Source organism: Hippocampus comes, unplaced genomic scaffold (assembly GCF_001891065.2).
Source record: "Hippocampus comes isolate QL1 unplaced genomic scaffold, H_comes_QL1_v1.1 scaffold121, whole genome shotgun sequence".
Classification (NCBI taxonomy): domain Eukaryota; kingdom Metazoa; phylum Chordata; class Actinopteri; order Syngnathiformes; family Syngnathidae; genus Hippocampus; species Hippocampus comes.
The window spans coordinates 420,041-433,398 of NW_017805986.1; the positions used below are offsets into that span (position 1 = coordinate 420,041).

General features: G+C 42.2%; 2 protein-coding genes across 3 annotated transcripts in view; both read left to right on the forward strand.

Moving 5' to 3' along the window:
- Positions 1-6: 6 nt before the first annotated feature.
- LOC109528766 (bifunctional 3'-phosphoadenosine 5'-phosphosulfate synthase 2-like) lies at positions 7-5,271 on the forward strand. Its single transcript, XM_019891718.1, has 5 exons — positions 7-83; positions 2,999-3,113; positions 3,601-3,836; positions 4,803-4,941; positions 5,075-5,271. Exons 1-5 carry the CDS (start codon positions 57-59, stop codon positions 5,269-5,271), a joined length of 714 nt encoding a protein of 237 aa, XP_019747277.1. The 5' UTR covers positions 7-56.
- Positions 5,272-5,402: 131 nt separating this feature from the next.
- The window catches only part of LOC109528784 (bifunctional 3'-phosphoadenosine 5'-phosphosulfate synthase 2-like), a 13,358-nt gene continuing 5,402 nt past the window's right edge, over positions 5,403-13,358 (forward strand). The window contains exons 1-5 of one of the 2 annotated variants that reach the window (XM_019891747.1): positions 5,403-5,927; positions 8,792-8,906; positions 9,394-9,629; positions 10,596-10,734; positions 10,868-10,986. In XM_019891747.1, the coding sequence (XP_019747306.1) occupies positions 5,850-5,927; positions 8,792-8,906; positions 9,394-9,629; positions 10,596-10,734; positions 10,868-10,986 (687 nt within the window). In that variant the 5' untranslated portion in view covers positions 5,403-5,849. The remainder of the gene's footprint in view (positions 5,928-8,791; positions 8,907-9,393; positions 9,630-10,595; positions 10,735-10,867; positions 10,987-13,358) is intronic. The other variant, XM_019891748.1, reaches the window with a different exon arrangement.

Genomic DNA, 13,358 nt, shown 5'->3' on the forward strand with positions numbered 1-13,358 from the left:
CAAGCGCAGCGAGTCCGGGGTCCAGCAGCCCATCGGCGGCTTCTCCCTCGTCGGAAATGTCCGGAGTGAAGAAGCCTCGTACGGTAAGAGCCAGAGCGAGTCACCCGCAAGTTGTCATGAAACTCACGGAGGAGGTCTGTCAAATCACGTCAATTTTATTTTTAAGCGGTAGAACTTGTTCAAAGTTTGTCGTCGATTGACCACCACTTCATTAGGTACACCTGCAGAAGCAAACGAGATCCAGTACAAGAGTTTGCTTTTGACGATGGCTTAATTCAAGATGCATAAATATAACAGTCTGTTCGTCTGCTTGATTCAGCGTTTTTACCCACTAACGAAAACAACCACAAAACGAGCATAATATTTAATCACAAATGAGCCGCAAGGCAAACAAATATAAATATACAGCCCTTGTATTGGCTCGCATTACATTTGCCAAATATGCCTAATGGGACTTAGTCAGTGTAAATTCCCAACTAAAGACATTCTTACCTCCAAAAAGTGTATTTTACTTTGATTTAAATGGATTAAAAATATTTTATTGAACACCGTAGATCCTCTGTACTATTGGATGTGACGTTGAGTGCTTATGTTGACTCTGAATGGGGGTCTTGTTGTTGTTGCCATGAATTCATGTCAGTATGCCCTCCCTATTCATAAGGTGGGATGAGAAAGAGGCCACTGTTGAGTTGAACACACTCGGGCATCAGATGCTGCTCAAGACAGCTTTGGCGAACACGGTGGCGAGCACCTAAGATGAGTAGCAGTGAAAAAAATATATATATTTTTGGTGACATGTACAAGGAGAGTCAAAAGGCATGGCTCAATGATATTTTTTTTCTAAAAGATGACTGAGAAAATAATTTATGAATATACTTTTACTCTACATTTAGAATATCAAATAAAATGCTGGACGGTGGAGCTACACACATTTTTGGCGAGTCTATAGCTAACCCCTCAGCCCGTTTGCAATGCCATTCCTTAGAGTCGACTAAAATTATGGCCGTAGGTGACCATACTGGACAGATTTATATGGAATGTTAACATTTTGTGTATTCTGGAGCAGTACTTGATGTCTTAGCGAGGACACAAAAAAACGGTATGTCCTTTAACAGTTTAACAACCAGACAAGTTTACGATTTGTACCACACGATAGTATTTGGTTTTCATTTGTTTGACTTATATGACCTCAAGGTTTGTTTCATATAAATATTGACTGCAAATATGTAGTCGGATACTGTATGGAAAATGTCAACACAGGCAAAAAAAATAGCTGTTCCCCAATTTTAAATACTTTATTCACAATCGCAAGACGAGTCAAAGCAGACATTCCAATTTATTAATAACGATATGAAAAATATTCAAATCCAATAGTATCTAAAGATCTTAAAGATGTAAAAGAAATATTAAACACATGTATACACGTCTTTTTTTCCTTTTTTATGTACAGCAGTAAACATCATCTTAGTTTTGTAAAGAACTGCTAGGTACAATGCAGTTACAATTATCCTTACAAGTTTATTCGATCCACGTTTTTCATTAAGAGCACACCGGAAGAGAAAAGTTCACTCGTGTACCTCAACATGAAGAGAAAATCCTGCTTTCAAGGATCCAGTAGAGCACACAGTAATGCTTAAGTGAAGGAACTACAGAGCACCTTGGGAAGCTACAAAGGGGCACCACAGTCAAGGCTTCATTCAGTACAGTAGTGCACGTTTGCAGAATCCCTGCAGGTGGAGGTCAGACTCGATACAAGAAGGCGACTTGTGAACCCGATTGCTGCCACATCAGCTCTGGCCTTACAGGCAGCACACAGGACACATTGTACAGTCGGGCTACTCACCTCCGCCACCACCGCCATTCCTTCCATGCCTCTCACCCTCGCCACCTCCCCTCAGCAAGTCAATACAGCCCCTTTCATAAAACATCCTGGTCCGTGTCGGCACTTGGGACCTTGAGCGTACTACTTTGACTCACTCTGTCATCTCAACTGTGGGGGTGGGGGGGGGACCCAAGAGTGGTGCCTTTTTCAAAGCAGCTGGAAAGTGGAGAAAGGGTTAGAATTTTACAACCACATTGGACAGGCAGCGCAACGCAGTATTGGGATGGGGCCCAATCCACACAATCAGTGTCGAGAGAAGGCCAAAGCAAAGTATCAATTTGACGATGATGAGTTTGTGACTGGATATCCAAAAGGGGAAGATATTACTTGAGTCAGAGTTCAAATGAACTCCTGTCCGAGACTTTGATTGGTTGTTTTCTCCAAGTATGAGAGAAGAGCAAACGTTTTCCATCATGCCTTGGGAATGACATGTTTGAGTCACATCCTTTCCTTGAGGGAGGAAAAAAAAAAATGAAATGACGCAACAGCCACGAGCAACTACTACCGGCTCCAAACATTAAGGAGTGCCTGGGGAGAAATCAAATCATCACTTCACTCAGAATAAACAAAGCGTCAGATGAGCTTATCAAAACCGTCAGCCCAAAATGCTCAGCATTGTTGTGTCATGTTTTATTTCACCATTTTATAATGGGCTTTGGAGGACTCTAAATTTAAAAAAAAAAGCTTCCCCACTTGCGTTGTAAAGTTAAGCTACACAGACATGTTTTATTTTATGACATCTGCCCTGTGGTACTGTATTTGAATGGCCTGCTTTGCTACTGTATGCATTGCCCATCTGTGTACACTGGACAAACCAAAGACACCTAAAAATGTTCATCAATCAATGTCCAGCCACATGTTTTGTCAACAGAATTATGACTAGGTAAAGAAGGTGGAGCAGGACACGATAGTTTGCATAGTCATTTTTTTTTGTCAACATTGTCTCCCTGTGTGTCAATGTCATTGCATTGAATAACTGAGCTTTTTAGACTGAAGGTGAGATGTTGGCAAATTATCAAGATACATAAGATGCCTCGGTCAAATTGCGCAATTTTGTCTTGAACGAGAAGTGAACAGCTCGTGGTGACGCTTCTGTTTTCTTGTCCTCTGTCACAGAACCTCAACAGGTCTACCAATGTGGTCTACCAGGCCCACCATGTCAGTCGCAGCAAGAGGGGACAGGTTGTGGGCACCAGGGGAGGGTTCCGAGGGTGCACCATTTGGCTCACAGGTAAATCACATCATCCATTATCAGAACGGCTTATCCTCATATCGTTTTTATTTTTTTAATGATGACAAACGATGAAAATAGCTTGTTGTGTTTGGGGTAGCACCGGCAGATACAAAGGTTGCACTTTACTGGGAGCCAAATCTCCATCATTGGGGTTGTGGAAGACATTTTCCCTCATGTATGTGCAAAATGTTTTGTTGTATTCTGTTTGAATAATTTAGCAAAACAGAACGGCTAGCCGCGTCATGTGCCAGTTACAACCAGTGTCTCACTGGGGATTAACTTCCCTTACGTAACGGATGAGCAGACGGAGAGGAAAAAGAGAAGCGGCAGTAAAACAGGCTAAAATCCAGATGCAGGCAAGAGATGAGCTGCGTACTAGTTGTGGTTTAACCAAATGTGAGCGTGTAGGAATAAGTCTCATATATAATATTCAAGACCATAGGACTTGGAACTATTATTTGGCATTCCTTCCTCTTCCTACCAGGTTTGTCTGGGGCTGGAAAAACCACCATCAGTTTTGCCCTGGAAGAGTTCCTGGTATCCCATGCCATCCCTTGCTACTCCCTGGACGGCGACAACATTCGTCACGGCCTGAACAAGAATTTGGGCTTCTCAGCCACAGACCGCGAGGAGAATATCCGTCGCATCGCTGAGGTGGCCCGACTGTTTGCGGACGCCGGACTTGTTTGCATCACCAGTTTCATCTCCCCCTTTACTAAGGTCAGTGTGTGAGGTCAACTTGAATAAAATAACACCGTAACAAAGCACTTTACAGAACATTTAACATAAGGTAACAATAATCCAACAGAACACATAACATGGAGAAGAATGCAATCGAAACAACTATTCCTACGTACGCCTTGTTGTTTGAAGCGGTTCTCGATGAAGTAGAGCGAATCAAAGTCTCCTTTCACCAGTGGTTCAGAGGGCGTCATGATCACGGCACGCATGACTTCTCGTAAGTCTGCAACAAGTGTCAAAGTCAACGAGACAGGATGCGATTGTAAAAATACAATGTATTTATTTGTGCAGTTCATAATCCAATTCCAAAATTACATAAATACTCATCAACATTGTTTCAAAAACAAATTTGTCCAAATAAAGGTCTGGTAGTTTCTGCAGCTCAGTGTTTTAATGCTTCAAACAACTCTCAGTGACGTCAAATACCATTTCCACGAATACTTTTTTCTTCCTGCTGTATGGCTCACTTGACTAAATAAACCCACCACACCTTAACTACATTGCATTCCCAAATTATTTCACAAATTATGTTTTTCTGATTTGACTAAGTAGTCGATTGAAGTGACTGTCAGAATAATTTTCAAACTCCCGTATTTGAATATAATTTGAATGTGTTTGAAAAAGCGTCCAAATATTAATAGCATTTTTTAACAATAAAATATATGTTACGCCCGCAGTTTCAAAACATTTTACACATCGCAAAGAACTGAAAACAGTCATTTGTTGCATTGATTACTGAAATCTAAAGCCCTTTCATCGTTGACTTTTTTAGATCCCATTGTTAACACGCCCTCCCCTTATGCCTTGAATAAATCACCTTTACCACGACATCCGATGCCACCGCGTTTCTCTTTTGCAAGGCCCGCTGTGTGTGGAGCAGATGTGGTATCTGTAAAGCGGACGTAAACGTTTTGCTGAGCATACGCGTTATTATTGTCCCCACAGGATCGTAACGAAGCCAGGAAAATCCACGCGAGCGCCGGGCTACCATTTTTTGAGGTGTTTATCCACGCTCCCTTAGAGGTGTGCGAGAGCAGAGATGTAAAAGGACTCTACAAGAAGGCTCGGGCTGGCGAGATTAAAGGTTGCGTTTCACGCTGTTTAACTCCTTGCATCGCGCATGTCCCCACCTTTCCTTCCTCAATCATCATGCAAGGCGAATAATGGAGCGCCTCCAGTGTTGTCACAGCATTTGTTTTCCGCTATTTCATTGGCAGGCTTTACAGGAATCGACTCAGACTACGAGCGCCCCGAGGCGCCGGAGTTGCTGCTGAAAACCGGAGAGCTCTCCGTGAACGAGTGCCTGGAACATGTGCTGGAGATGCTCCGTGAGCAGGTGAGTGTGACAAGTCGTCACGTTGTGTCGTTTGTCACAGGTACGTTTCCAAGGACGGATCGGTTTTCGCCTGTTTGACTTAGGAATGGGACAACGGGAAGGGCGCTAGCAGGGTTTCGAGTCCAACGTTAGCTGGCCCTTGATGCTAATAGTCAAGCTAACCCAGCTAGTACTGTATATCGGTATTTTCGGCGAACTACTAAAAATGCTCGTTTTTTTTCTCTCGGGAGAGGGTTGAAGTACCGTGACAAAAGACGTTACACCATCTTGGGTGGTGGGAAAAAATGCGTATAAATATGCTGTACTCAAACTTAGTGGACACCGAAATGTCCAGCTTTCATTCTGCCAGGTTGGAGGGGGCTCGGCCAGCACAGTGGTGTCGTAACGAATCGCAATGACCAACTAGTTGGGGTGAATTTTGTATGGATGCGGGCGGAGGAGAGGGAGGAGGAAGGCAGGCTGGAGGCTGGGCCAGCCAGTGGAATGCTACGTGTCTTGGAGGCCCTTTTTAAAGCCCCCCTCGTCGCCTTTGGTGACCGGAGCCAAAAAAAAAAAAAGTTAACGACGACCGATTGCAGCACCATCCCGAGCCCCGTGAGTCAAGCGCAGCGAGTCCGGTGTCCAGCAGCCCATCGGCGGCTTCTCCCTCGTCGGAAATGTCCGGAGTGAAGAAGCCTCGTACGGTAAGAGCCAGAGCGAGTCACCCGCAAGTTGTCATGAAACTCACGGAGGAGGTCTGTCAAATCACGTCAATTTTATTTTTAAGCGGTAGAACTTGTTCAAAGTTTGTCGTCGATTGACCACCACTTCATTAGGTACACCTGCAGAAGCAAACGAGATCCAGTACAAGAGTTTGCTTTTGACGATGGCTTAATTCAAGATGCATAAATATAACAGTCTGTTCGTCTGCTTGATTCAGCGTTTTTACCCACTAACGAAAACAACCACAAAACGAGCATAATATTTAATCACAAATGAGCCGCAAGGCAAACAAATATAAATATACAGCCCTTGTATTGGCTCGCATTACATTTGCCAAATATACCTAATGGGACTTAGTCAGTGTAAATTCCCAACTAAAGACATTCTTACCTCCAAAAAGTGTATTTTACTTTGATTTAAATGGATTAAAAATATTTTATTGAACACCGTAGATCCTCTGTACTATTGGATGTGACGTTGAGTGCTTATGTTGACTCTGAATGGGGGTCTTGTTGTTGTTGCCATGAATTCATGTCAGTATGCCCTCCCTATTCATAAGGTGGGATGAGAAAGAGGCCACTGTTGAGTTGAACACACTCGGGCATCAGATGCTGCTCAAGACAGCTTTGGCGAACACGGTGGCGAGCACCTAAGATGAGTAGCAGTGAAAAAAATATATATATTTTTGGTGACATGTACAAGGAGAGTCAAAAGGCATGGCTCAATGATATTTTTTTTCTAAAAGATGACTGAGAAAATAATTTATGAATATACTTTTACTCTACATTTAGAATATCAAATAAAATGCTGGACGGTGGAGCTACACACATTTTTGGCGAGTCTATAGCTAACCCCTCAGCCCGTTTGCAATGCCATTCCTTAGAGTCGACTAAAATTATGGCCGTAGGTGACCATACTGGACAGATTTATATGGAATGTTAACATTTTGTGTATTCTGGAGCAGTACTTGATGTCTTAGCGAGGACACAAAAAAACGGTATGTCCTTTAACAGTTTAACAACCAGACAAGTTTACGATTTGTACCACACGATAGTATTTGGTTTTCATTTGTTTGACTTATATGACCTCAAGGTTTGTTTCATATAAATATTGACTGCAAATATGTAGTCGGATACTGTATGGAAAATGTCAACACAGGCAAAAAAAATAGCTGTTCCCCAATTTTAAATACTTTATTCACAATCGCAAGACGAGTCAAAGCAGACATTCCAATTTATTAATAACGATATGAAAAATATTCAAATCCAATAGTATCTAAAGATCTTAAAGATGTAAAAGAAATATTAAACACATGTATACACGTCTTTTTTTCCTTTTTTATGTACAGCAGTAAACATCATCTTAGTTTTGTAAAGAACTGCTAGGTACAATGCAGTTACAATTATCCTTACAAGTTTATTCGATCCACGTTTTTCATTAAGAGCACACCGGAAGAGAAAAGTTCACTCGTGTACCTCAACATGAAGAGAAAATCCTGCTTTCAAGGATCCAGTAGAGCACACAGTAATGCTTAAGTGAAGGAACTACAGAGCACCTTGGGAAGCTACAAAGGGGCACCACAGTCAAGGCTTCATTCAGTACAGTAGTGCACGTTTGCAGAATCCCTGCAGGTGGAGGTCAGACTCGATACAAGAAGGCGACTTGTGAACCCGATTGCTGCCACATCAGCTCTGGCCTTACAGGCAGCACACAGGACACATTGTACAGTCGGGCTACTCACCTCCGCCACCACCGCCATTCCTTCCATGCCTCTCACCCTCGCCACCTCCCCTCAGCAAGTCAATACAGCCCCTTTCATAAAACATCCTGGTCCGTGTCGGCACTTGGGACCTTGAGCGTACTACTTTGACTCACTCTGTCATCTCAACTGTGGGGGTGGGGGGGGGACCCAAGAGTGGTGCCTTTTTCAAAGCAGCTGGAAAGTGGAGAAAGGGTTAGAATTTTACAACCACATTGGACAGGCAGCGCAACGCAGTATTGGGATGGGGCCCAATCCACATAATCAGTGTCGAGAGAAGGCCAAAGCAAAGTATCAATTTGACGATGATGAGTTTGTGACTGGATATCCAAAAGGGGAAGATAGTACTTGAGTCAGAGTTCAAATGAACTCCTGTCCGAGACTTTGATTGGTTGTTTTCTCCAAGTATGAGAGAAGAGCAAACGTTTTCCATCATGCCTTGGGAATGACATGTTTGAGTCACATCCTTTCCTTGAGGGAGGAAAAAAAAAAATGAAATGACGCAACAGCCACGAGCAACTACTACCGGCTCCACACATTAAGGAGTGCCTGGGGAGAAATCAAATCATCACTTCACTCAGAATAAACAAAGCGTCAGATGAGCTTATCAAAACCGTCAGCCCAAAATGCTCAGCATTGTTGTGTCATGTTTTATTTCACCATTTTATAATGGGCTTTGGAGGACTCTAAATTTAAAAAAAAAAGCTTCCCCACTTGCGTTGTAAAGTTAAGCTACACAGACATGTTTTATTTTATGACATCTGCCCTGTGGTACTGTATTTGAATGGCCTGCTTTGCTACTGTATGCATTGCCCATCTGTGTACACTGGACAAACCAAAGACACCTAAAAATGTTCATCAATCAATGTCCAGCCACATGTTTTGTCAACAGAATTATGACTAGGTAAAGAAGGTGGAGCAGGACACGATAGTTTGCATAGTCATTTTTTTTTGTCAACATTGTCTCCCTGTGTGTCAATGTCATTGCATTGAATAACTGAGCTTTTTAGACTGAAGGTGAGATGTTGGCAAATTATCAAGATACATAAGATGCCTCGGTCAAATTGCGCAATTTTGTCTTGAACGAGAAGTGAACAGCTCGTGGTGACGCTTCTGTTTTCTTGTCCTCTGTCACAGAACCTCAACAGGTCTACCAATGTGGTCTACCAGGCCCACCATGTCAGTCGCAGCAAGAGGGGACAGGTTGTGGGCACCAGGGGAGGGTTCCGAGGGTGCACCATTTGGCTCACAGGTAAATCACATCATCCATTATCAGAACGGCTTATCCTCATATCGTTTTTATTTTTTTAATGATGACAAACGATGAAAATAGCTTGTTGTGTTTGGGGTAGCACCGGCAGATACAAAGGTTGCACTTTACTGGGAGCCAAATCTCCATCATTGGGGTTGTGGAAGACATTTTCCCTCATGTATGTGCAAAATGTTTTGTTGTATTCTGTTTGAATAATTTAGCAAAACAGAACGGCTAGCCGCGTCATGTGCCAGTTACAACCAGTGTCTCACTGGGGATTAACTTCCCTTACGTAACGGATGAGCAGACGGAGAGGAAAAAGAGAAGCGGCAGTAAAACAGGCTAAAATCCAGATGCGGGCAAGAGATGAGCTGCGTACTAGTTGTGGTTTAACCAAATGTGAGCGTGTAGGAATAAGTCTCATATATAATATTCAAGACCATAGGACTTGGAACTATTATTTGGCATTCCTTCCTCTTCCTACCAGGTTTGTCTGGGGCTGGAAAAACCACCATCAGTTTTGCCCTGGAAGAGTTCCTGGTATCCCATGCCATCCCTTGCTACTCCCTGGACGGCGACAACATTCGTCACGGCCTGAACAAGAATTTGGGCTTCTCAGCCACAGACCGCGAGGAGAATATCCGTCGCATCGCTGAGGTGGCCCGACTGTTTGCGGACGCCGGACTTGTTTGCATCACCAGTTTCATCTCCCCCTTTACTAAGGTCAGTGTGTGAGGTCAACTTGAATAAAATAACACCGTAACAAAGCACTTTACAGAACATTTAACATAAGGTAACAATAATCCAACAGAACACATAACATGGAGAAGAATGCAATCGAAACAACTATTCCTACGTACGCCTTGTTGTTTGAAGCGGTTCTCGATGAAGTAGAGCGAATCAAAGTCTCCTTTCACCAGTGGTTCAGAGGGCGTCATGATCACGGCACGCATGACTTCTCGTAAGTCTGCAACAAGTGTCAAAGTCAACGAGACAGGATGCGATTGTAAAAATACAATGTATTTATTTGTGCAGTTCATAATCCAATTCCAAAATTACATAAATACTCATCAACATTGTTTCAAAAACAAATTTGTCCAAATAAAGGTCTGGTAGTTTCTGCAGCTCAGTGTTTTAATGCTTCAAACAACTCTCAGTGACGTCAAATACCATTTCCACGAATACTTTTTTCTTCCTGCTGTATGGCTCACTTGACTAAATAAACCCACCACACCTTAACTACATTGCATTCCCAAATTATTTCACAAATTATGTTTTTCTGATTTTACTAAGTAGTCGATTGAAGTGACTGTCAGAATAATTTTCAAACTCCCGTATTTGAATATAATTTGAATGTGTTTGAAAAAGCGTCCAAATATTAATAGCATTTTTTAACAATAAAATATATGTTACGCCCGCAGTTTCAAAACATTTTACACATCGCAAAGAACTGAAAACAGTCATTTGTTGCATTGATTACTGAAATCTAAAGCCCTTTCATCGTTGACTTTTTTAGATCCCATTGTTAACACGCCCTCCCCTTATGCCTTGAATAAATCACCTTTACCACGACATCCGATGCCACCGCCTTTCTCTTTTGCAAGGCCCGCTGTGTGTGGAGCAGATGTGGTATCTGTAAAGCGGACGTAAACGTTTTGCTGAGCATACGCGTTATTATTGTCCCCACAGGATCGTAACGAAGCCAGGAAAATCCACGCGAGCGCCGGGCTACCATTTTTTGAGGTGTTTATCCACGCTCCCTTAGAGGTGTGCGAGAGCAGAGATGTAAAAGGACTCTACAAGAAGGCTCGGGCTGGCGAGATTAAAGGTTGCGTTTCACGCTGTTTAACTCCTTGCATCGCGCATGTCCCCACCTTTCCTTCCTCAATCATCATGCAAGACGAATAATGGAGCGCCTCCAGTGTTGTCACAGCATTTGTTTTCCGCTATTTCATTGGCAGGCTTTACAGGAATCGACTCAGACTACGAGCGCCCCGAGGCGCCGGAGTTGCTGCTGAAAACCGGAGAGCTCTCCGTGAACGAGTGCCTGGAACATGTGCTGGAGATGCTCCGTGAGCAGGTGAGTGTGACAAGTCGTCACGTTGTGTCGTTTGTCACAGGTACGTTTCCAAGGACGGATCGGTTTTCGCCTGTTTGACTTAGGAATGGGACAACGGGAAGGGCGGTTTGACAAATATGCACAAGGTTGAATTTGCGTCGTGTACAACTGCGTGTGCAAATATCCTGGGCCTGACTGTGATAAACGCACACATCGCGAAAGACGAAGCGACAGACACATGGGTGCATTGCGAAATAAATCTCCAGGAATACGTCGGCCGGCATGCGTCACAGGACCGTTTCCAAGATGTTGTTGCCACATACCTGATGTGGCTTTGTGGCTAACTGAAATTACTGCATACATCATCACTGTAAATCATCAGGTCACATGTGATTTTATCTGTGTGGAGATTTTTGTTTCGGTTTGAAAGTTGAAGTTGTAGTCATGAAAAACAAATGTTGCCTTTGTAACCTGCAGTGGGGCATCTGGATTTTAACTCATGACTTGGTAGGAGGGCTCAGCAATTCATCAAACTCAAATCGGCATTGCAATGTCATAAAGAGCAATTTTCAAACCGAAAAGCCTGCCACCTCCTCTGCTTAATTTCGGCTGGTCAGCATGCTTTTTTTTTTTTTTTTTTAATCAGAAGCAAACGAGATCCAGTACAAGAGTTTGCTTTTGACGATGGCTTAATTCAAGATGCATAAATATAACAGTCTGTTCGTCTGCTTGATTCAGCGTTTTTACCCACTAACGAAAACAACCACAAAACGAGCATAATATTTAATCACAAATGAGCCGCAAGGCAAACAAATATAAATATACAGCCCTTGTATTGGCTCGCATTACATTTGCCAAATATACCTAATGGGACTTAGTCAGTGTAAATTCCCAACTAAAGACATTCTTACCTCCAAAAAGTGTATTTTACTTTGATTTAAATGGATTAAAAATATTTTATTGAACACCGTAGATCCTCTGTACTATTGGATGTGACGTTGAGTGCTTATGTTGACTCTGAATGGGGGTCTTGTTGTTGTTGCCATGAATTCATGTCAGTATGCCCTCCCTATTCATAAGGTGGGATGAGAAAGAGGCCACTGTTGAGTTGAACACACTCGGGCATCAGATGCTGCTCAAGACAGCTTTGGCGAACACGGTGGCGAGCACCTAAGATGAGTAGCAGTGAAAAAAATATATATATTTTTGGTGACATGTACAAGGAGAGTCAAAAGGCATGGCTCAATGATATTTTTTTTCTAAAAGATGACTGAGAAAATAATTTATGAATATACTTTTACTCTACATTTAGAATATCAAATAAAATGCTGGACGGTGGAGCTACACACATTTTTGGCGAGTCTATAGCTAACCCCTCAGCCCGTTTGCAATGCCATTCCTTAGAGTCGACTAAAATTATGGCCGTAGGTGACCATACTGGACAGATTTATATGGAATGTTAACATTTTGTGTATTCTGGAGCAGTACTTGATGTCTTAGCGAGGACACAAAAAAACGGTATGTCCTTTAACAGTTTAACAACCAGACAAGTTTACGATTTGTACCACACGATAGTATTTGGTTTTCATTTGTTTGACTTATATGACCTCAAGGTTTGTTTCATATAAATATTGACTGCAAATATGTAGTCGGATACTGTATGGAAAATGTCAACACAGGCAAAAAAAATAGCTGTTCCCCAATTTTAAATACTTTATTCACAATCGCAAGACGAGTCAAAGCAGACATTCCAATTTATTAATAACGATATGAAAAATATTCAAATCCAATAGTATCTAAAGATCTTAAAGATGTAAAAGAAATATTAAACACATGTATTGACTGCAAATATGTAGTCGGATACTGTATGGAAAATGTCAACACAGGCAAAAAAAATAGCTGTTCCCCAATTTTAAATACTTTATTCACAATCGCAAGACGAGTCAAAGCAGACATTCCAATTTATTAATAACGATATGAAAAATATTCAAATCCAATAGTATCTAAAGATCTTAAAGATGTAAAAGAAATATTAAACACATGTATACACGTCTTTTTTTCCTTTTTTATGTACAGCAGTAAACATCATCTTAGTTTTGTAAAGAACTGCTAGGTACAATGCAGTTACAATTATCCTTACAAGTTTATTCGATCCACGTTTTTCATTAAGAGCACACCGGAAGAGAAAAGTTCACTCGTGTACCTCAACATGAAGAGAAAATCCTGCTTTCAAGGATCCAGTAGAGCACACAGTAATGCTTAAGTGAAGGAACTACAGAGCACCTTGGGAAGCTACAAAGGGGCACCACAGTCAAGGCTTCATTCAGTACAGTAGTGCACGTTTGCAGAATCCCTGCAGGTGGAGGTCAGACTCGATACAAGAAGGCGACTTG